The 21,566-nt window shown below is 39.5% G+C and overlaps 1 protein-coding gene across 2 annotated transcripts in view; it reads right to left on the reverse strand.

The window, feature by feature from the left end:
- Positions 1-1,450: 1,450 nt before the first annotated feature.
- Positions 1,451-21,566, reverse strand: part of agbl1 (AGBL carboxypeptidase 1) — an 82,077-nt gene continuing 61,961 nt past the window's right edge. For both annotated transcript variants that reach the window (XM_024803047.2, XM_024803046.2), the window contains 9 exons: positions 21,113-21,245; positions 17,402-17,555; positions 12,424-12,604; positions 10,617-10,746; positions 10,036-10,167; positions 9,810-9,872; positions 9,300-9,413; positions 5,294-5,448; positions 1,451-4,767 (listed from right to left, as the gene is read on the reverse strand). In XM_024803047.2, coding sequence (XP_024658815.2) covers positions 4,482-4,767; positions 5,294-5,448; positions 9,300-9,413; positions 9,810-9,872; positions 10,036-10,167; positions 10,617-10,746; positions 12,424-12,604; positions 17,402-17,555; positions 21,113-21,245 — 1,348 coding nt within the window. In that variant the 3' untranslated portion in view covers positions 1,451-4,481. The remainder of the gene's footprint in view (positions 4,768-5,293; positions 5,449-9,299; positions 9,414-9,809; positions 9,873-10,035; positions 10,168-10,616; positions 10,747-12,423; positions 12,605-17,401; positions 17,556-21,112; positions 21,246-21,566) is intronic.

Raw genomic sequence — 21,566 nt, forward strand, 5'->3', positions numbered from 1 at the left:
AATGTCACGCTATTAAGCTTTAACAAGGTATTAGCAAGTGCTTAAGACATCATTTATATGGCATTACCTCTCCTTAGTTTGTAATTTACGACATGTTTATCCATCTGTTACTGTTATGTACTTAATATGCACAGTTAGACAGTTGTTGCCTTGTACGAAAAATAGCCCCTTATTTTACAGTTAGGCTCACCTTAGTGCTTTATCTCTCTCTCTGTCAAAAAGCGTAGAAGTGTGTGTGTGTGTGTGTGTGTGTGTGTGTGTGTGTGTATAGATAGATAGAAACGTGTATTATACTATGCATGCTGCATTGTAGAGTTCCATGTCCTTGCCTGTGCGCGCGCGCACACACACACACACAGACATAGTGTAGAGCAATAGAAAGATACTTAATTCAGAGCATTAATAATTAAAATGTCTGTCCACCATTATTGATGTCTGTGGGTGCAAGATGATTCCCTGAACCACAGTCTCATGTGTATGTTCATCTGTATGCCTCCATTGTGCCTGTAAATGTATTTTCAGTGTTTGTGTGTCTTTTTTTGTCACAGTGATTGATCACTGTTAGAACATTGTTGGCAATAATAACACAAATTTTCACAAAATCTGCTTTCTGAAATAGGGTCCATGGGTTTGTCATTTAAGTTGCACACTGTAAACCTTGTTTGCAGCCTGAAATCTTGTTTTTACATACAGTCCTCTTCAAAATGGATCTAAAAGTGGACCAAGATAAATTTCTATGTTCACATTGTGAGGTGAAAGATAACCAAGTTCACTTGCTTTTTATTTATGCTCCAGTGGTTCCTCAGACCTTTTTGTTCATGCTGTTGTTGTACTCTCACACTTCTGCTCTTTTAGATTTAGACATTAGAATTTCTCATTATTTTCAATCAGTCTGTTACCTGGGAAATTAATCAGCAAATTAATCCACTGTGATTTGGCGCTAAATACCGGTAGATAAAATTGAATTGAACTCATATGAATTTTAAGCTTATAAAAACCTTCAGCTCAGCCTTAAGGTCAGAGGTCAAGTTTTCTGACAATCTCGTGAACGTGATAGTTCGAGAACAAAGTGACAGGATTTTCAAATTCGTACCATATGTGTATCTACTAAAAATCTTGAACGAGATCAAATTTCAGTGACCTTGAGCCTTTAAAGGCAGCGGCAAGAAAAAAAACATGAAAACATTTTTTCACTGTATTTTTTCCTCATTTGGGGCCACAGTAAATATAATCTTTATTCTTTTGTTCAAACAACCCCGTCTTTTTTTTTTAGATAGAGGTCTCTACCAAATGGTTGAGTCACCAATTTATGGTAAAACTCAGAATACCTAACTATATTAGAGACAATCAAATAAAATTCTTGGACTCTCTTAAATCTCCAATGCAAAAGTCATAAACCTTCCTAAAATGTTTGTTAGTTCAACAAAATCAAGTGTCCCAGCCAGTTTGGGGGCATTAAAATCCCTTAGCACAATTGCAGCCTGTCACATTGAAATAGCAGATGTTTGTACTTGTGCTAACACACATCTGGTAGTCGTTTTGAGGGTCTTGGGATGTAGATATGATGGATATATTCAAACAGGGATGTATCTTGACTATGCCGGAGTCTTGAACATGTGTAAGAGCATGTCAGAAAAGTCTGTACATCCTACAGTCCCGATCAATGGCAAAAAATCCTATTTTGGGAGTGAGACAAAACAGTCTTTTGAGCATGTAATTTATTGAAAATAATGCTTAAACTGAAACAGGCTGTTTTACAGCTGATCAAAAATTTAGAACCACATTGTCAATTTCTGTCACACTGTCATGACGTTTTGATGGCAAAGGCACAAAAACGTTCCCTTTTTGAACGTGGTCGGGTTGTTGAACTGCATAAGCTTGCAGCACGCCATCGCTGCTGAGGTGGGACGCAGTGTGACAGTCATTTGGAATTTCTTAAATGTTCCTGAGGGTTATGGAACAAAAACGTCAAGTGGAAGACCCCAGAAAAATTCATCAGCACTGAGCCGGAGGATCCAATTGGCCGTCTGTCAAGACACTGGACGATCCTCAACCCAAATTGAGGCCGTTACTGATGCTGACTGCAGTCCCATAACCGTCAGACGGCATCTGAGACTGAAGGGCTTCAAAAACAAAAAAACGTCTTCAGCACCACATGACAAAGGAGTCTACCACAGCCCACTACTCTGGCTCATCACCTCCACTGATGCAACCAACCACTGCAGAGTGGAGAGACATCCGCCCACATTACTATTAGCTCAACATCTTCTCCCCTATCCAGAAGAGTCGGGCTGATGGCTCCAATATCATGCAAAACCATAATCAGAACACAAGCCTCCTCTTTGCCCATCAAAAATACAGAACCTTTTGAAAAAAAAGTTGGCAACTTTTGCTCTTTGCACTGGAGATAGGGACAGTGGGCAATGAGATGCCCTGTCTCATGGCAGAAAAAGAATTCACAGCTGGGAGGAGGAATGGGATTTAGGTGTGATAAAAGCTTCTTCTACTTCTCCCACCTAACTTTGCCCATAACCAATAATTAAATTAAAAATCTCCCTGTAAACTTTTTGACCACTTCTGGCATTGCTGCTTATTCATCTCCTGCAAGCGCAGTTTTGATCACTTCTATTTTGCATCAGCAATTTCAAACTTGAGCTCAAATGGATGGATATCAACTGATTTGACTTCCTGCGGGTGATCCTCTTTTCACAATAAAATTCTAAAGTTCAAATTGTTTCTTCAAAGTGGAAAAGATCCAGTGTGATTTAAAGGTGCAAAATGACTGGAGGCAGTCAAAATGGAGTTAAAAGAGTTAAAAATAGCAGGAGTACTCACAGCAGTACAACATGTGCAGTATATACAGTACAATGTAAACAAAGAGACCTTGTATGTTCTTTCTATTTTACCTTGTTCTGACTTCCAAGCTTCTCATCTATAATCTTTGGAGTATTTTTAGATTTTGCCTTTCCCTAGCTTTGCTGAATTTATTTGCTTGTTTGCTTTTACTTGGATGTCTACTTTTGGATTTAAGATTTGGATTTGGGGCTTTATTGTGTTCCCTGTGTGCTCTGTGTTCGGATCCTCCATCCATGGAATCCCCAAACTGTATAAATGTATAAACTATATCATTTATCGTACACTTGCACAAATTTAGGCTAAAAGGCTAACCTACTGGGTAAAAAAAAACTCATGTACTTTCAGAAATTTTAGATTCCATCAGCATAGGCTTGTTTAAGCAAAAAATGTTGGGAAAAAAATTCTTTCTGGAAAATGTTAACATTTATAATTTCATACATGACGCTTGAGAGCAGCATTGTGCCTTTGTGGATTACAAAACAAACTACAACTGCTGTAAAGGCAGCGTAGTTGCAGTTCTGTGATAATATTACAGTCAATATTAATGTTCTTCTGAATAAATGCACCATCAGTCATCAGAGTTTCTTTGACCTTTTATGAGATTTGTTTGTAATGAAACTTGAAAAGATAAAACATGGAGTTGTGTACAGCATGTGTTCTTGGCAGGATATTAATTGTAAAGTAAATCGCTGATATTTACTCAGAAGCCAAATACCACCCCTTGCCTTACAGTTTACACATTTTAAGTCTATAACATACAGCATAACATTTGAACTTGACATTTTGGTGAGAACATTTTGGGAAACATGCCGAATTCTTTCCTCCAAGCAGGTTAAACCTATTCACCTGTTTTTGTTTTTGTTCTTTCTGCAAAGATACAGAAGAGGAAAGATAAGTACCAGTCCCCAGTATTTCATGTAATTAATACAACTAAGTTGATTTAAAAGTTTTACACAGCAACAATCAAGTTTGTTTCAGTTTGCTAATTACCTACTAATAATCAAAGTAGTGCCTGCAGTAGTACAGACAGAAAAAAGCCAGTCACAATAAGATGCTGGAACACTAAACTGATGTTGTAGATATTAACTAAAAAGGCTAACACGAAATTATTTTCACCCAATGACAAAGACAGACAAAATGCAGATCACTGTTATAGTTGCATTTTTCATTCGTTATAGCATGCATTTTTGTTCACTGGTGATGTTATCAGTATCATTAAGACTATGCTGATGACCTTTTACATACATAAATATTCAATAAGAACTGGTTTTAATCCATCATTCATTGAAACTATTGTCATTTCATCTCATAACTGGTGGAGTTATGAGATTCCTTTCCTGAAAATTTAGGTCTAAGTAAAACAGCCAGTCTTTAAGTCATGGCTGTACTTGGCTATACATGTTTATGTTAAAGTCTGTTATGAAGTATTGATCACATGCCTGGTATTTTCAGTCTTTAGTAATACATTCTAGTTAAGCTGGTTTTGAATTACAAACCCAAGTATTATTATTTTCATCCAGAACAGTCTGCTGTGTTTAAAGGACTACAGCTCATATTAGCTGATGCTCTCTTACTATCGTTAAGAAAGTAAATTATTAAAAAAAAACCTTTAAACTTGTGAGTTATCATTTTGAAATCCTCAAACCATTACGCAAGTCTCTTCTCTCACTAGGTGTATCAACGGATGGCTGCCGGGTTTGTGGAGGAAACAGGTGGTTCTTTATGCTTGACTGCTGAGACTGACTGATGCTGTCTTGCTGATGTTTTTGAGCACTGTGCTCTTTGTCATCATCATCAACATGGGCCATGTTGCTGTCAATGTCTGAATCCAAATCACTGCCTTTAAGTGTGGGACAGCCACCAGAGTACTCGATCTCCTCAGCACACGGAGGCTCATCGTCTTCAAAACAGCTGCATGAAAGAAGAAAGAATTGCCATGTTAAGTCTTGTTCACCAAAAACAACAAACTAAGTTTTATGTAAAACACACTGTGTAAACACACAGCTTGCTTGCTTGCAGCAGTGGCATCAGGTGTGTTTTGCATCAGCAGCTGTTCAAATTCAAATTCAAAATTCAAATTTTTATTTGTCACGTACACAGTCATACACAGTACGATATGCAGTGAAATGCTTAGACAACTGCTCGTGACCTAAAGAAAAAAAGAAAAGGCTATGAATAAGATAGGAAATAAATATGAAAATTAAAAAGGGTAAATTTAACTAGGAAGGAATAAAATAAAATATAAAAATTAAAGTTAAAAATGAAATAACTGTACAACACAAATTAGAATGAAGGGTAAATTTAACTGGGAAAGAGTTCATCACCTCTTCCCATAAATACCTGAATTCCACTCGAACTGCCCTGGTTTAAGCACTGTCCTCCCTGCTGCCACATGGAAAACCCACATATGATAAGCCGCCCTAGAACGGTAGCTTACTTGTGAGACTTGTGGTCCAGCATGTTGTGGTCCAGGTCAATATGGTTGATGAGTTTCCTGCTGTATAGAATCCTTGTGTCTTTGGTTACAGACAACAGACTGTGGCAGAACTTCATCCCCATTTCCTGGTGCTCCTGGGTTCCTGTCTGCAGCCCCTGTAACAACACACAGGCACACACACAGACACGCTCCCCTCCTGAGCCAAGTTAAGTATATTATACATCCTGAAAATTTGTGCACACTGCCCAATGAGAGACATTTGTTAGGAACACGCTACTGGATTTTTTACAAACCCAATCCAAATAAAAGCTACGGTGCTGTGTCAAATGAAAACAAAAAGAGATCTGCAAATCTCATAAAAGCATATTTTATTCACAATAGAGCATAGAGAATATCGTAAATGCTTAAACTGAGACATTTTACTATTTAATTAAAAATACTAATCTTTTTTTTTAATTTGATGGACCAACATGACTCAAAAGTGCCCTTCTGAGGCACAGCAGAAGGAACAGTTTACATCAAATTGGAACAACTGACAAGATGTCAGTAACATAATAGGGCATGAAAAGAGCATCTTAGTCAGGAAAAGATTCTCTGAAGCAAAGCTTATGCAAAAGTTCAATAAGGAAGATCTGTAATCACTCATCTCCCTGCTATCCTGGGTTTGCAGCTACTAGCTATTCTTTACTTTACATTCGTTTTATCATGCTGCCAAACTCAATTCTTACATCACTGCTCTAGCCCAGTCATGTTTTGCCCACCTTTTCCAAGAAAATCAGCTTCGTCTATGCACATTTTTATATCTCAGTGCTCTTCTGTGGATGTGTGGGGTGGGTGCTGTCCCATCACTGGTGGGATTCTGTTCTGCTATGATGGGTCATTTGAGTCTAATCACCAAATAGTTGAAGAGAATTGTACAACTTGCATATCTGGAAAGGCTCCAGAAGATTAGCAACAGATGCTTTTTCGGGGAAGTCCTTGCATGACTCAGCAAGACAATGCTAAACCTCATACTGTGACAACAGCATTGCTCACTAACAGCAGATGACCTGGACTAGCCTGCCTGCAGTCCAGACTGGCTTTATCCATTTGAAAACATTTGAAGCATCATACAGGGAGTGCAGAATTATTAGGCAAGTTGTATTTTTGAGGAATAATTTTATTATTGAACAACAACCAAGTTCTCAATGAACCCAAAACACTCATTAATATCAAAGCTGAATGTTTTTGGAAGTAGTTTTTAGTTTGTTTTTAGTTTGAGCTATTTTAGGGGGATATCTGTGTGTGCAGGTGACTATTACTGTGCATAATTATTAGGCAACTTAACAAAAAACAAATATATACCCATTTCAATTATTTATTTTTACCAGTGAAACCAATATAACATCTCCACATTCACAAATATACATTTCTGACATTCAAAAACAAAACAAAAACAAATCAGCGACCAATATAGCCACCTTTCTTTGCAAGGACACTCAAAAGCCTGCCATCCATGGATTCTGTCAGTGTTTTGATCTGTTCACCATCAACATTGCGTGCAGCAGCAACCACAGCCTCCCAGACACTGTTCAGAGAGGTGTACTGTTTTCCCTCCTTGTAAATCTCACATTTGATGATGGACCACAGGTTCTCAATGGGGTTCAGATCAGGTGAACAAGGAGGCCATGTCATTAGTTTTTCTTCTTTTAATAATAATGGATACTTTCTTGATCCCCATGGGGAAATTACTTGTTTTTCTCTGCATTTGACCCATTCACTCTGTGAAGCAGTGGGCAGCCCACTAAGCAGGCGCCCGGGGAGCAGTGTGTAGGGACGGTACCTTGCTCAGGGGTACCTCAGGGTAGCCGTTAAGTGGATTCGAACCGCCGACCTTCCGATCATGGGGCGACCACTTTACCTACTGAGCTATCCCTGCCCCTTTCTTGCCAGCCACGCTGTGGAGTACTTGGATGCGTGTGATGGAGCATTGTCCTGCATGAAAATCATGTTTTTCTTGAAGGATGCAGACTTCTTCCTGTACCACTGCTTGAAGAAGGTGTCTTCCAGAAACTGGCAGTAGGACTGGGAGTTGAGCTTGACTCCATCCTCAACCCGAAAAGGCCCCACAAGCTCATCTTTGATGATACCAGCCCAAACCAGTACTCCACCTCCTCCTTGCTGGCGTCTGAGTCGGACTGGAGCTCTCTGCCCTTTACCAATCCAGCCACGGGCCCATCCATCTGGCCCATCAAGACTCACTCTCATTTCATCAGTCCATAAAACCTTAGAAAAATCAGTCTTGAGATATTTCTTGGCCCAGTCTTGACGTTTCAGCTTGTGTGTCTTGTTCAGTGGTGGTCGTCTTTCAGCCTTTCTTACCTTGGCCATGTCTCTGAGTATTGCACACCTTGTGCTTTTGGGCACTCCAGTGATGTTGCAGCTCTGAAATATGGCCAAACTGGTGGCAAGTGGCATCTTGGCAGCTGCACGCTTGACTTTTCTCACTTCATGGGCAGTTATTTTGCGCCTTGGTTTTTCCACACGCTTCTTGCGACCCTGTTGACTATTTTGAATGAAACGCTTGATTGTTCGATGATCACGCTTCAGAAGCTTTGCAATTTTGAGACTGCTGCATCCCTCTGCAAGATATCTCACTATTTTTGACTTTTCTGAGCCTGTCAAGTCCTTCTTTTGACCCATTTTGCCAAAGGAAAGGACGTTGCCTAATAATTATGCACACCTGATATAGGGTGTTGATGTCATTAGACCACACCCCTTCTCATTACAGAGATGCACATCAGCTAATATGCTTAATTGGTAGTAGGCTTTTGAGCCTATACAGCTTGGAGTAAGACAACATGCATGAAGAGGATGATGTGGACAAAATACTCATTTGCCTAATAATTCTGCACTGCCTGTATAATAAAAATAAAAAATCATCTCTCAGACAAGAATGAGGCATCCAAAAGTCCAGCAGCTGCTCACCTCAGTTTATAGACTTTTATGGCCTGTTGTTAAAAGAAGACATCATGCTACCCGGTGCTAAACATCTCAATCTTTGGGAAATGACCATATTTATGAAATTTGCATATCATTACATTCTGTTTTGATTTAGATTTATAAGTGCATAGGCTAAGTGGTCCAGCTCAAAAGGAACTTGTGCTCCAAAAAACAAAAACATCAAGAACAAAACAAAGTTGCATACAAGTGTGAACCAATGACAGTGCTCCCATAAAGACCTGTCAATTAATATGTGCATCCAGCCTTTACATTTTTGCTATCTTGCGGCCGCAGTCAGCTATTGTCCCTGAAAACATATTTCAATCTCATAACAAAGTCTAGTTCTCTCTCTCTCTCTGAGGGTGTGTCCATTACCCCTTAACAATTACTGGAGCTGGGCAAGCTGAGAGATCAGCAGCTTGTTTCTAGTCGTTTGCACAGACGCATTGTGAATAAACCCCTGGTCTGTGTTGGTAAACTGAGAGGAAAGCAGCGTGCGAAGGAAAGTGCCACGGGTTATCTTTGGCTGCTCTGAGATCTGTTACGACCTGGGCTTTATAGAGAAATACACATAGCATTAGCAAGTACATGAGATTCAGTGATTCAGCATTGCAACAGATTTTCCTTCTGCTAACCACCCTTGTTCAACATGTGTCATGTAGAGAAGATGGTGTTTGGTGGTGTGACAATAAAAAAGAGGGGCTGGCAGTTCTGACCATGTCTGGTCTAATAAATCAGGCAAGTTGAGCAGAGACACAAAGTATTCTGTGCAGGCTGACAGCGAAACACTTTACCCACTGAGGTATTATTGGCACAGCATGGTCAGGATCTCCTTATCAACACCAACCCTGCCACTCTGGAGCTCTACAGAGCTACAGGTATAAAACTGCTTTAAACTGGTCACATAGTTACTCCCTGTACACATGGCACAAAATGAATGGTAAAAAGTTACAAAGTGCACAGTAGCATTAAGTAATTCTATTAGAGTACCCTAATTCACCCAATTTCTCTCTCATACACACACCTTGTATATTCCCTGGTTGCAGCCATTGTAAGTATTCTCCAAAGTATAACTTCTCAGAACTCCCATTTCCCTCCAGACAACCACTCTGGCTGTAGCAGAGCGAGACTTCTCTACCTGACAGGTTAAAATCAGAATTAAGGGTAGGTAAGAGAATATGGCCCATATAATAAGAAAAATAATGAATGTAACTATTCACACATTAACAAATATAAACACTACTGACAATAACAGTGATAGTGGTGTTGATGAGGTATGATACATGAAGATGGCTGAGATAATGCTTTATTTAACCTGCTGTTCCAGGCAGAGATATTTATTTTATACAACTGACAGTGTTAATAATAAAGAAGTTAACAGTGACAACAAGTACAACTTTGCTTACAATACTGAGAAGGATAACAATATGAATTAATTAGTAGTTGTATTTAGTTGTACTGACAACTACGCTGTGGATTTATTATATGCAGTGATTTTCAAAATGAGAATTATTATTAGTATTGTAACTTTTACCAAAAAGTTGCAGCTGTTGAAAGAAAAGGTCGGTGCGATACGATCCAAGGTCTTTGGAATGGTCTAGAAAGGTGATGAGAATGATAAAGACAGCGAGAGAGAGAGATGGAGAGGAACAAAACATTTTATCTGGTTTCAGAATTTGAAATACTGCTGCTGGTGAACGAGTAGAACAAAAACAGAAACCCCTATGGCCTGCTTGGCTTTGTGTGTGTGCTTTTCTTACCCTATATCCAGGATCCTCTTTCAATCCTACAGTGTCAACTGCAGAGCCAGACTGCCAGAGAGTCTCCTTAATGCTGCAGCCATACAGGAACACATTCTTTTTTCGAGAGTGGCCATGGTAGTCACAGAAAACCTAGTAAATATGAAGAAAGAAAGAGCTTGTGCATTTGGACAATAAAATATTTTGATTTGTGATTTTGCCTATGAAACCAAACAGTGCATTTTAAATCAAACAATTAATGTGTGATTAAAGTACAGACTTGTCATTTTAATTTAACAGGTTCAACTGAAGTGTTCACTGTTTAGATATTACAGCCTAATACTTAAACGACAAATTCAGAATTTCCAAGACAAGAACTGAAAGGCTGCGAATACTTACGCACATCTTTTTTTTGTATGGTACATTTTACAACGCATTTTTGATTAGAATTTTTAATAAAGCTGTGAATAATTTTTGGATCTAATGTATGTAGATTAACTAATGTGTGAAAGTGTGTCAAACATGCAGGACAGATATTTAGCAAAACCAAAGAGCTTAACATTTCAAAAAGAAAACATTACATAACAGCATGTGTATCTCACCACTGGAGTCCGTCCTATAATGTTGAGGTAGTAGAGAAAGCCTTTGGTGTGGTAGATGGTTGGACTCAGAAGAGGGTCTGGTTTACTCCACTGACGATTCAGATCTTTGCTGTTCAGGTCACAGCGATTTCTGAGGAGACAGACAACAACAAAAACAAATACTTGCACTGTAATTCATTTGTGAGGGGTAAATCTGTGATATATACCAAATACTGTAACGTTACTTGTTGTTTGGCTGAATAATAGTGTCCTTCAGTAGCAAAGTACTGTTTGTTGTTGAGAGGTGGGACAGAGAGACATGGATGTTATGAAGTGCTATAATTGAGTTTATCTAGAGTTGTTTGAAAAAGTGTTTGCCCCTTTCCTGATTTCCTATTTTTAACTCATTTAAATATTAGACAAAGATAACACAAGTAAACACAAAATGAAGTTTCTAAATGAAGATGTTTATGATGGGGGGGGGAGATATCTTCATGGCCCCATGTAAAAAGTGATTGCCCCTAAACGTAATAGCTGGTTGGGCCGCCCTTGGAAGCAACAACTGCAATCAAGCGTTTGCAATATCTGGAAAAGTCTTTTTGGAATTCAGAAATAAGTCTGAAACTTAAAGGGTGTACCTTTAAGACAATTAGTCTTAAAGGTACACCCTGTTTATGTATCTTTAGTAAACCATACAGACTTGGCGTATCTTCCCTTGGGTATAGCCTGTGGTATGAGGTTCCGTCAGTAGTATTTTCTTGTTCTGACTGCTTCAGACAATCTATCACCCTCTTCCTGTAACCACTTGCTGGGTCTCGTTTCAAGTATTTTTTTCACTGAACCGTGACAAAATGTTCTAATGACAGTCTTTCTGGTTCAGCAAAACCATATATCTGTATGATCAAGACGCTCTGCCAGGCTTCTTGGGAAACTCAGGAAACTGTTGGGTTACTTTGCAGTTTGCTTTGGATCATTATTCATCTGCACTGTGAAGCTTTGTCCCATCAGTGTTGCAGCATTCGTCTGAATGTGAGCAGAGTGCAGTCCCGTAGACTCTTCATCCTGCTGCTTCTATCAGCAGTCAATGAACACCAGTGCCGAGGCTGACTGGCGGCCATACATACCATCCCATAACATTGCTTCCACCATGTTTGACAGATGATGTGATGTTTTAGATTATTAACTGTTTCTCTCCTCCTCCTTACTTTCTGGCACAAGTTCATCTGGGGTTCTGTTTTGTTTTGTTTTTTTCTTATTTACTTTCATAAATGCATCCCTTGATTGCAGACTTCGTAGCCTGACTGTGATTTGGTTAAGTAAAGGTTAAGTAAAGACGTTATTATTTCTGATAGATTTTTTTTTTTTTACCTCCTTCACTCCTTGCTTCATTTCTTTGGTCCTCATTTTGAAATGTGTTTTGCGTCTCTGAAAATTAAAGTTTTTGTATAGAACTTGATATATTTCTTGAACAGTTAATGCCATATTTTTCTTAAATCCTTTCAATTAAAGCTGAAAGTGTGTGTTTTCCAATTGCATCAGAACTGTTTGTACACCACCACAGTGGATTTCAGAGGTAAAATTATGAGAATGTTCAAACTGTCAGTAACTCATAAAGCACAAAAATGACAAAAATTATATCAACAGTGAATGTTATTGTAATATTGTATTGTAGTTACATTAGCATATGCTACCTGCAGCATTTCATTATTAAGAAGCCTAGTGTAAGTGCAGCCAAGGGCATTGTTTCCTTACATGTTTCAAGTAAAGTAAAAGTGTATATTATATCATTTTTTTAACCATTCCAACAATGTTCCTGCTCCTCACTCACGTGCCATTGATGACTCCATCTGGGTTGAGCATGGGGATGATCTTAAAGACGAAGGCCTCCCTGAGACTCTGGGCCACCAGGTCATTGCTGCACAGAAACTCCAAAGTGCCCTTCATCACCCAGCTGGCATTGGACTCACCAGGATGCACACGGCTGGTCAGTACAATATAGGGGCGATTACCTAGGAAAATTATTATTACACAATCATCAGTTTGCCTAATGATATAACATATTGAACAAGGAAGTTAGTTTCTAGACATCAAGCATCTTCCCCTGGGTGTAGCCTGTATGAGGTCTGGCCACTAGCATTGTCTTGTTCTTTCTGCTTCTGGCAATCTATCACCCTCTTTCTGTAACCACTTACTGGGTCTCGTTTCAAGCATTTTTATAAAGTACAACGTATTAAAGCAGATTAGAAAAATGCTATGTAACAAGGCATGTTAATGGCTCACATCTAAAACCAACTAATAATGTCTATCTGGATAACATAGTTATCCAGATCAGATTTTTAGTTTAACAAAATCTTTAGCTTTAGTCAAAGATGGTGAGACCCAGAAGCCGATTACAACGGCTGTGGAACAGTCGTAATTAACATACAGTTAACAAGCTGAGTGTCTGTGACTTTAATGTGAAAGATCTACAAAGAGCAAGCAAACAGATCTGTGAACTAAACAGTACAACTGGTGCTGGAGTCTGGAGGTGAGAGTACGGGCTATAACTGGTAAAGTGAGAAAGGTGGCTGATATGATGGAGTGAAGGTGGAGTCCAACTGTTGGTTGGAAGACAGGAAGAGAAATGGAGTAGTGGTAGGGGTGGGTTTTGATTATTGATTTTCCGATTAAAATCTATTCTAGCTTGAATTACGCGATATCGATTCATTAAAATCCTGAATCGCTTTTTAAATATAAATGTGTTTTGCCCGAAATACCAGAATCTCAGGTTAAACCTCACAAAATTTCGACAACCACCAAACAGCTAAAACAGTAAATGAGAGCAGGTACACGGATTCTGCACAAAGACATAAACACAAAGCGCTGACCCGCCGCATCAGGATCAGTGAGGTGTCAGCTTTCTCACCCGACGGCACGGACACACCATCAGGGCTGAAAGCTGACAGCTCACAGATGTTATTAAAATTGAGGGAGGATATGTGACATGAGACAGCGGATGGCAGCACAGCACACCCAGCAAAGCCACATCAATGGCCCTACCAACTGTGGCCTATGCTACATCATGCTACAGGGTGATGAAGAGCAGACCTGTGTCAACTGCAACCCAGGGCAATGCCGCACCATAAGCCAGCACCCATCATCACCACCACAAAGGCTAGTCCACCTGGACTGGACATCTAGACGTGGGCCAACCCACCCCATGTGGTGGAACAACCAGGAACCAACCAGAATGGGCATTCCTGGGAACTAGGGCCCCAGTCCCCAGACCTGGACCTGCTCCACATCTCAAGACTGCAAGACAGCACCTGCACCCACCCCAGCCACCCACCTTCACCAGCAATCAAGGCAGACACACCAATGCCCCAAAACACCAACCGACCCCCGCAGGAGACTGTTAGACTTCCACTGACCCCGTGTCCACCACCAGCCACGTGCAAGACACACAGGGAGCTGTGACTACAGTCGACCAACGCCAACTAAGCACTGGAATTAATCAGAGAGATCAGAGAGAAATAAATTCATCCAATTAAATTTTTAAAGAGGCATGCATTTTCTACAAACTAATGTGATCTAGAAGTACATTTCTACATTGAGTAATACAAACAGTTTTTTTTATTCATGAAGATAATTAATGTTACCCAACTGTAGTGTAGTGGTGGAGGTGTTCTGAAATTTACAATTTAGGGGCAGAAATGTCAATTTACTCCAGTTAGCAGAGTAGTCTGATATGAATGGGATTTTAGCAGTGAGTCTGATTGTCTTCAGAAGAGAGGTTTGTGTTCCCAAGGAAAGTAATGTATCATCAGCATATAGGCTTATCTTAGATCATCTTAAGATCATTTGTCCTGACAGACACATTTGGAGAGCTGTATAGTGTTTTCATCCAATTTATACGGTGGCCCTGAGAGGCCAAACTGACTGCAACTTAAGAAAACACCAGCAATAAGAAAAATGCTGCAAAAGCACACAAAACACAACAGAAATAGGAAAAACGAAAATGGAAATAGGAAAAAACAGATTTCCAAAAGCACAAGGGAAGTGACTGGGGAGACAATAACCCTACGGACCAGTTGCAGGAACCAAAACATGCTTGGTAAGTGTGTTTTAATCTCATGATTCATATAATACTGATGACGGATTTTTTAGGCTAATAGTTAGGCTAACACACTTACCTCTCATCTTTTCTTACCTCACATCTTTTCTTTCCTATTTCCGTTTTCAATTTTCCTATTTCCGTTGTGTTTTGTGTGCTTTTGCAGCATTTTTCTTATTGCTGGTGCTTTCTTAAGTTAACCTGTCACTCATTGTGGATATGGGTCGTATGTGCCAAGGAATCGGCAGGAATACCATAGGGGCAAAACACCAGCTACCAGCAGATAGAGCAGTCGTCTGAGACTGCAACACCAGACTGACCAACCTGTGCACCACCAAGAATGCTAGAACAACGATGATGTGAGCTGCATTGACTACAAAAAATGAGCTATGCCATAAAGATATGGCAAAGACTTGTTGAAGCTAAGCTAAAAAGAGGTGACAATTAGTGAGGAGCATTATGGCACTACAGATGCAATGTTTGCTTTTAGAGTGAAAAGAAGGTCAGAAGCCAGGGGAATTAGAAGTACTGTGCTGAACCATCACAATTGTGTTTAGGTCTGTGGAAGCCAGGCGATCTGGTGCAGCACTCCATCACTCTCCTCCTTCTTCAAAAGGCTCTTACACAGCCTGGAGGTGCGTGTTGGGGTCACTGTCCTGAGTCGCTGCAGGATGCTGTGGTTCTGCCACACCATCACACATCCTCCTCTTCCATGATTCACAGTGGGGAACCATGAATGTAGAGACCATCTGTTCACTTTTTTTGCATCACACTGCCAATGGAACCAAAAGATCTCAAATGTGGACTCATCAGACCAAAGCACAGATTCCCACTGGTCTGATGCCCATTTCTTGTGTTTCTTGGCCCAAACAAATCTCTTCTGCTTGTTTCTTTTCCATAGTAGCAGTTTCTTAGCAGTTTTCCAGACTGACTGACCGTCAGTTCTTAAAGTAATGATGGACTGTTGTTTCTCTTTACTTAGCTGACTGGTTCATGCCATAATATGAATTCTAGCAGTTGTCAAATAGGGCTGTCAGCTGTGTACCAACCTGACTTCTGCACAGCACAACTGATGGAGCCAACCCCATTAAGAAGTCAAGAAAATTCCACAAATGAACCCTGACAAGACACACCTGGTGAATTAAAAACCATTTCAGGTGACTACATCATGGAGCTCATTGAGAGAAGAGAAGGGTGTGCAGCTCTGTCAACAAGGCAAAGGGTGGATACTTTGAGGAATCTAACATATCATATTTAGAGCTATTTATCCTTTTTTGTTTGCTACATAATTCCATATATCTTGCTTCATATATTTGATGCCTTCAGTTTGTATCTACAATGTAGAAAGTAGTAAAATAAAGAAAAAACATTAATTGAGAATGTGTGTCCAAACTTTTGGCTAGTAGTGTAGCTTTGTCTATTCATGAAGCCAGATGAGACACATCAATTAAACTGCAGAAATGTCTTAAAGACATAAAGACCTGGATGATACAATACCCTAGGAATATGTGATTTCTAAGGTCTTTCAAAGCAGAATGGGAGGCAGAGCCTTGAGGTTTCGGGCCCCCTTTTTATGTAATCAGCTCCCAGTTTAGATTCAGACACCCTCTCTACTTTCAAGACTAGGCTTAAAACTTTCCTTTGGTTACAGTTCAGTCTAGATCAGGTGAGTGTGAATTCTCCCTTAGTTACACTGCAGTAAGAGTGTTTCTTCTTTACTCACCTCTTTTTACTCCCCATGTCTTCATACATAACTCTGCATTTAATGATTAATTAATCTCTGGCTCTCTTTTACAGTGCTTTTTCTTTCTTTTATTTGTCCTGTCCATCTCCCTTCACTCCCAACTGGTCGTGACAGATGACTGCCCCTTCCTGAGCCTGGTTCTGCTGGAGGTTTCTCACTGTTTAAACAGATTTTTCCTTTCACACTGTTGCCATAGTGCTTTTTCATAGGAGTTAGTCTGACTGTTTGTGCTTTCTCTGTACTATTCTAGGATCTTTACTAGATAAAGTGCCTTGAAGTGACTGTTGTGGTTTGGCGCTAATAAAATAAAATTTATTTGAAGAAGACATTTGGTGATTCTTCTGGCTTCATTGGTAGGTGACCTCCACTGGAGCAGTTTGCAGCAAGGTATGAAGCAGTAGTAATGAGAATTATCACTTATAAGTCTGAGGCAATGACTCTCTGCTGTAAAAAGTTAGAATGCCTACTCTGCACATCTATGGGCAATTTAGAGTCACCAATTAATCCACTAACTGCATGTTTTTGGGAGGAAGGCGGAGTACGTGGAGAGAACCCAGACAGATACAGGGAGAATGTTCAAACTCTGCACAGAGGGCCCAAAGCTGCTCCAATATGTTCTCATGTAGAGAAACATGACAGTATACATATGCATCTTAGAGTCTGAGTCTAACAACTGAAAATAACAATATTTTCCAGTGATAATTATATGTGAAAAAATGTAAACATTTCTCCACGCATATAGGGTTAGTGAGTGAGGTTGACAATTTCATGTGTTCACCATGAAATTGAAGAATCTGTTATGAATGTGTGACTGGGTGAATGACACTTGTAATAGAAAGTTATTTGAGTGCTCAAATTGAATAGAAAGGTCCTTCATAAGTACCAGTCTCTCTACCATTCCAATGTGGCTGTGTAAACACGTAAGTACCCCTGACATGAGTAGTTCCTGGACTACAAAGCACTACTTACGCATCTGGTGCAGGTCTTTCCACCTTCTGCTGACTGGACAGGCAGTGATGGTAACTATTGGACAGGAGTTTCCAGCCAAAGTGCTACAAAGAGTCTGCTGCTTGAAAAACACCTTGGCCGGATCCACTGATTTCTGCAGTATTTTCAAGTGAGCCTGACAAAAATAACAAATATATACTTAGGTCTCTAATTATTTATAAAACAGATATATTTCTCTTGTAATTCTGCCTCTGTACACCACCAGAGCGGAGCTGAAGTCAAACAATCAAGATGTTTTTGAAATTCAGACTTTCAAATTTAATTCAAGGGGTTTAACAAGAGTATTACCTTAACTACTTAAGAATTACAGCTAATTTTGTACAGTGGGGGAAAATAATTATTGGATATTTGATTGGTGATATGTTTTGGTTCATATCATGCTGAAAGACCCATCCACAACTCCTCTTCAGTGTTCTGGCTGAAGGAAAGGAGGTTCTCGTCTACACTTTTATGATACATGACCTTGGACCCTTAGCAGAAAAACTATTCCAAAGCATAATATTTCCACCATGATTGACTGTGGGGATTGTGTTCTTTGGGTCTGCATTTTGTTCCCTCCAAACACAGCAGCTCAAGTTGGTCATATCCTGCATCAGTTTTGATGGCTCAGGGCATGTCATTCATATCATGCCTGGTGAAAGAACTGTATTTAATGTTTCACGTTTGTTTCCTCCACAGATTGATGATCAGGTTGAGGGTTTGAATAGGATAAAAATACAGTATTGCAAATTTCATTAGTGACATTAAAACCAGTTGCGACCAGTGGTTTGATCCTGTATTGGGTGCCCCGGTCCTTGACAGGATTTTCTCCCTTTGAACTACAGTTCAGGATTTTTGACCTACTTAAAGAAAACTAGGAGAAAGTGCCAAGTCCTAGTAAATATCCAATTCAGCATCTTATGGACTTGAGAGAAAAACTTCACACTTCCGGTAGGGTATGTGAAGATTTGCTGGTGATGGTGGTTTGATGGTTCCCAGCCAAAGTCAGGCTGTGGGAGTTATGTGCCAGTGGGGTGTGACTGCAGGAGGGAAAGGTGTGGTGCCAGCTAGGGAGGATGACACACCTGACATGCATCTGGTGATTAACCTTCCTCACTATATAGCAGCTGTGGAGGGAAAAACACAGAGCAAGTTGTGCAGTATGTTGAAAAGCAACAGAAAGAGTAAGCACTCCACAGCCAGCCATTTAAGAAAATGATGTATAAAAAGATGTACAAAATCTATACTGCATTGTTTTTACATTAGACTTAGACATTGTACTTATTTATTGAGTTACATTTTCCCCCAGAGGTTTAGAGAATAGAGCTAAAATAGTAATTCAGTTGTAGTAGGGAAGACCCAAATGCAGACAAAGTTTTTTAAAAAAGGTTTAAATATAAAAAAGCTGATTTACCATAGCCTGAATAACAAGATGACATAGGAGGGGATGCAAATGAGGGTGAACAAGGGTGCACATAAAAACAGTGATTGCACGTCTGAACTGCTCATAGCTTAAAAAACTCAAAATTCATGTTTGTCGTCTGAGACAAAATAGTCTTTATAAACCAACTTCACATAGAACCTATAAAATTACATTTTCTGCTTCATATTGATCAGTTTTTCCAGAACAAGAGTGTGGTGCAGAACTGTAGTAACTACAGGGGATAAAGCTGTTGGGGGTGGGATTTGGTCAGGGATCTGGTCTGAGACCCTTCTCGTTTTCAGTCATGATGGACAGGTTGACTTGTGAAATCAGGCAGGAGTGGACTCTGATGTTTGCAGATGACATGGGATCTATAAGGAGCATATGGAGAACCTGGAGAGGTGGAGGTATGTACTGGAGAGAGAACGAATGAAAGACATTAGAAGCCAGAAGACCGAATACATGTGTGTGAATAAGAGGGAGCTGAGCTGAGGTAGTGAACGCCGAATAATTTAAATGAGGTCAATCATCCAAAGTACCGGACAGTACATGAGAGGTGAAGAAGGGAGTCAAGGCAGGGTGGAGTAAGTGGAAATGAGTATCGGAGGTAATTTGTGAAAGAAGCAGCAGCAAGAGAGAAAGGCAAGATTTACAAGAAGGTAGTGAGACCTGCTATGATGTACAGAGAGGCAGAGCTGAAGATGTTAAGACTTTCATTGGGAATGACAAGAAGATATAGGATTTGAAATGATTACATCAGAGGGACAGCTCAGGTGGAGACAAAGTTAGAGAGTAAAGGCTGAGATGATCAGGACATGTGCAGAGGAGAACTAGTAAATATATATACTGGATAAAAGATGCTGAAAATGGAGCTGCCAGACTAAAAGATTCATGGATGTAGTGAAGAATATGCAAGGGGGTTGGTCTGGCAGAGGAGGATACTATGATAGGATGAGATGGGGGCAGATGATCTGCTGTGGTAACCCCTAAAGGGAGCAGCTGAAAGAAGAGATTTTATATTGACTTAGCCTGCTTGTGACATCTCAGATGGCAGCGCATGATCTAAAATATAAAGAAAACAAAAAATAACGATTTTTCTGGTAATAAAAGAGTTCTTAGTAACCATCTTATCTGTCTTTGTAATATAAAATATTATAAAATATGTTCAGGTTATAGTTATGGGGCTTATGGTCGCTGTTAAAATAACAGAGATGGATTCACATTTGAAATTATTTAACTGTGTCATCTGCGTGGCTTGATGCAGCTTTTCCCAACATGTGTATCGATATCTGTACACAAAGATTTGAGTGAGATACATACAGTCCTGTATGTATCTCACTCAAGAAGAAAGAAAAAAAAAAAAAAAAAAAAAAAAAAAAGAGATACATACAGTCCAGATAACAATTATCAACAAATTCCACAAGAAAGGTGAGCTACTATCGAAAAGACTGGCAGCTTATCGGCCAAAGGTTGACTGGAGGGGGAAAGTGTGCTGCGAAAGGATGCACAAGCAACAGGGATGACTGCAGCCTTGAACTGTCTATTAACAAGCTTCCCGAGAAGTGGACTGAAGCTGGTGTCAGAGTATCAAGAGCCACCATGAACAGAAATGTTCTGGACAGGGACAGCAGATGTCGCCAGAGAAAGAACTCAACTGTTGTCTTTTCAGATGAAAGTAAAACTTGCATTTCATTTAGAAAATCAAGGTCCTAGAGTCTGGAGGGAGCACGGACAGACACAGGATCCAAAACGTTTGAAGTCCAGTGTGAAGTTTCTGCAGTTTAAGGTGATATAAGGTGCCATGTCATCGGCTGGTTTTGGTCCTCTGTTTTATTAAGTCATTATAGGAGATCTTAAGGCACTACAAGAGTCCATCAGCTGACAGACTTTATAGATATTCAGGCTTTGAGTGATGTGGGTAATATGCTATAATCATCAAAATCAAACAAACAAAAAAGGTGTTAAGGTATTTCTTTGTGTAATGACTATAATATGTCACTTTTATGATTTAATGTTCATGAACTTAATTAGATTCTTGATTTTTTACACTATATATGTCACACTTTTACATATGCTAGTATATAGAAGTGTGAATTATACTGTATTATTTAACTGAGACTTGTATGATTTGAAACTCATCATAGTTTGTTTACACTTTTACACAGCTTCACAGCTTTATTTGTGATAGGGTTATAAACATTCTACAAAAACATTAAGTTTAAACTCTGACCAAAGTAAATAAATGGGATTATTATATGAAAAAAAAATACCATCAGAGCAGAATATGTGTAGGGATAATGGTAGGCCAGGTAGCAGACATCCTCACTGTGTTTGAAGGTGATGGTAAAGGTCAGGGTGTAAAAGGTAGTTCTCCTTCTGCCCTGTGCTGGACAAAAGTTGTTTCTGTTGGAGAAAATTGAGAAAAAAAAAAGTTTTGTTATATGTAGACTATCTAAATCAGGGGAACTGATACAACATAGTCGAACAGTAGGTAATATTATAGCACACGTACAAAAATACAATGTTTTGGGAGGTTTTTTTCCCAGTCCATCAGATGGTGCTATTGACTGTTTTTCTAGTGAGGTCAGTGTGCCTGAAGCTGGTAAAACAGAGATGGAGGTATGAGAGAAATTCTTCTGTGTTTAAATAAAACATGTGGCCTTATTTTGGATTTTTAACATGACAAGATAAATGTGAGGAATGTATTTTGCACATACTGCTGCT

This window comes from Maylandia zebra, linkage group LG7 (genome assembly GCF_041146795.1).
Source record: "Maylandia zebra isolate NMK-2024a linkage group LG7, Mzebra_GT3a, whole genome shotgun sequence".
Classification (NCBI taxonomy): Eukaryota; Metazoa; Chordata; class Actinopteri; order Cichliformes; family Cichlidae; genus Maylandia; species Maylandia zebra.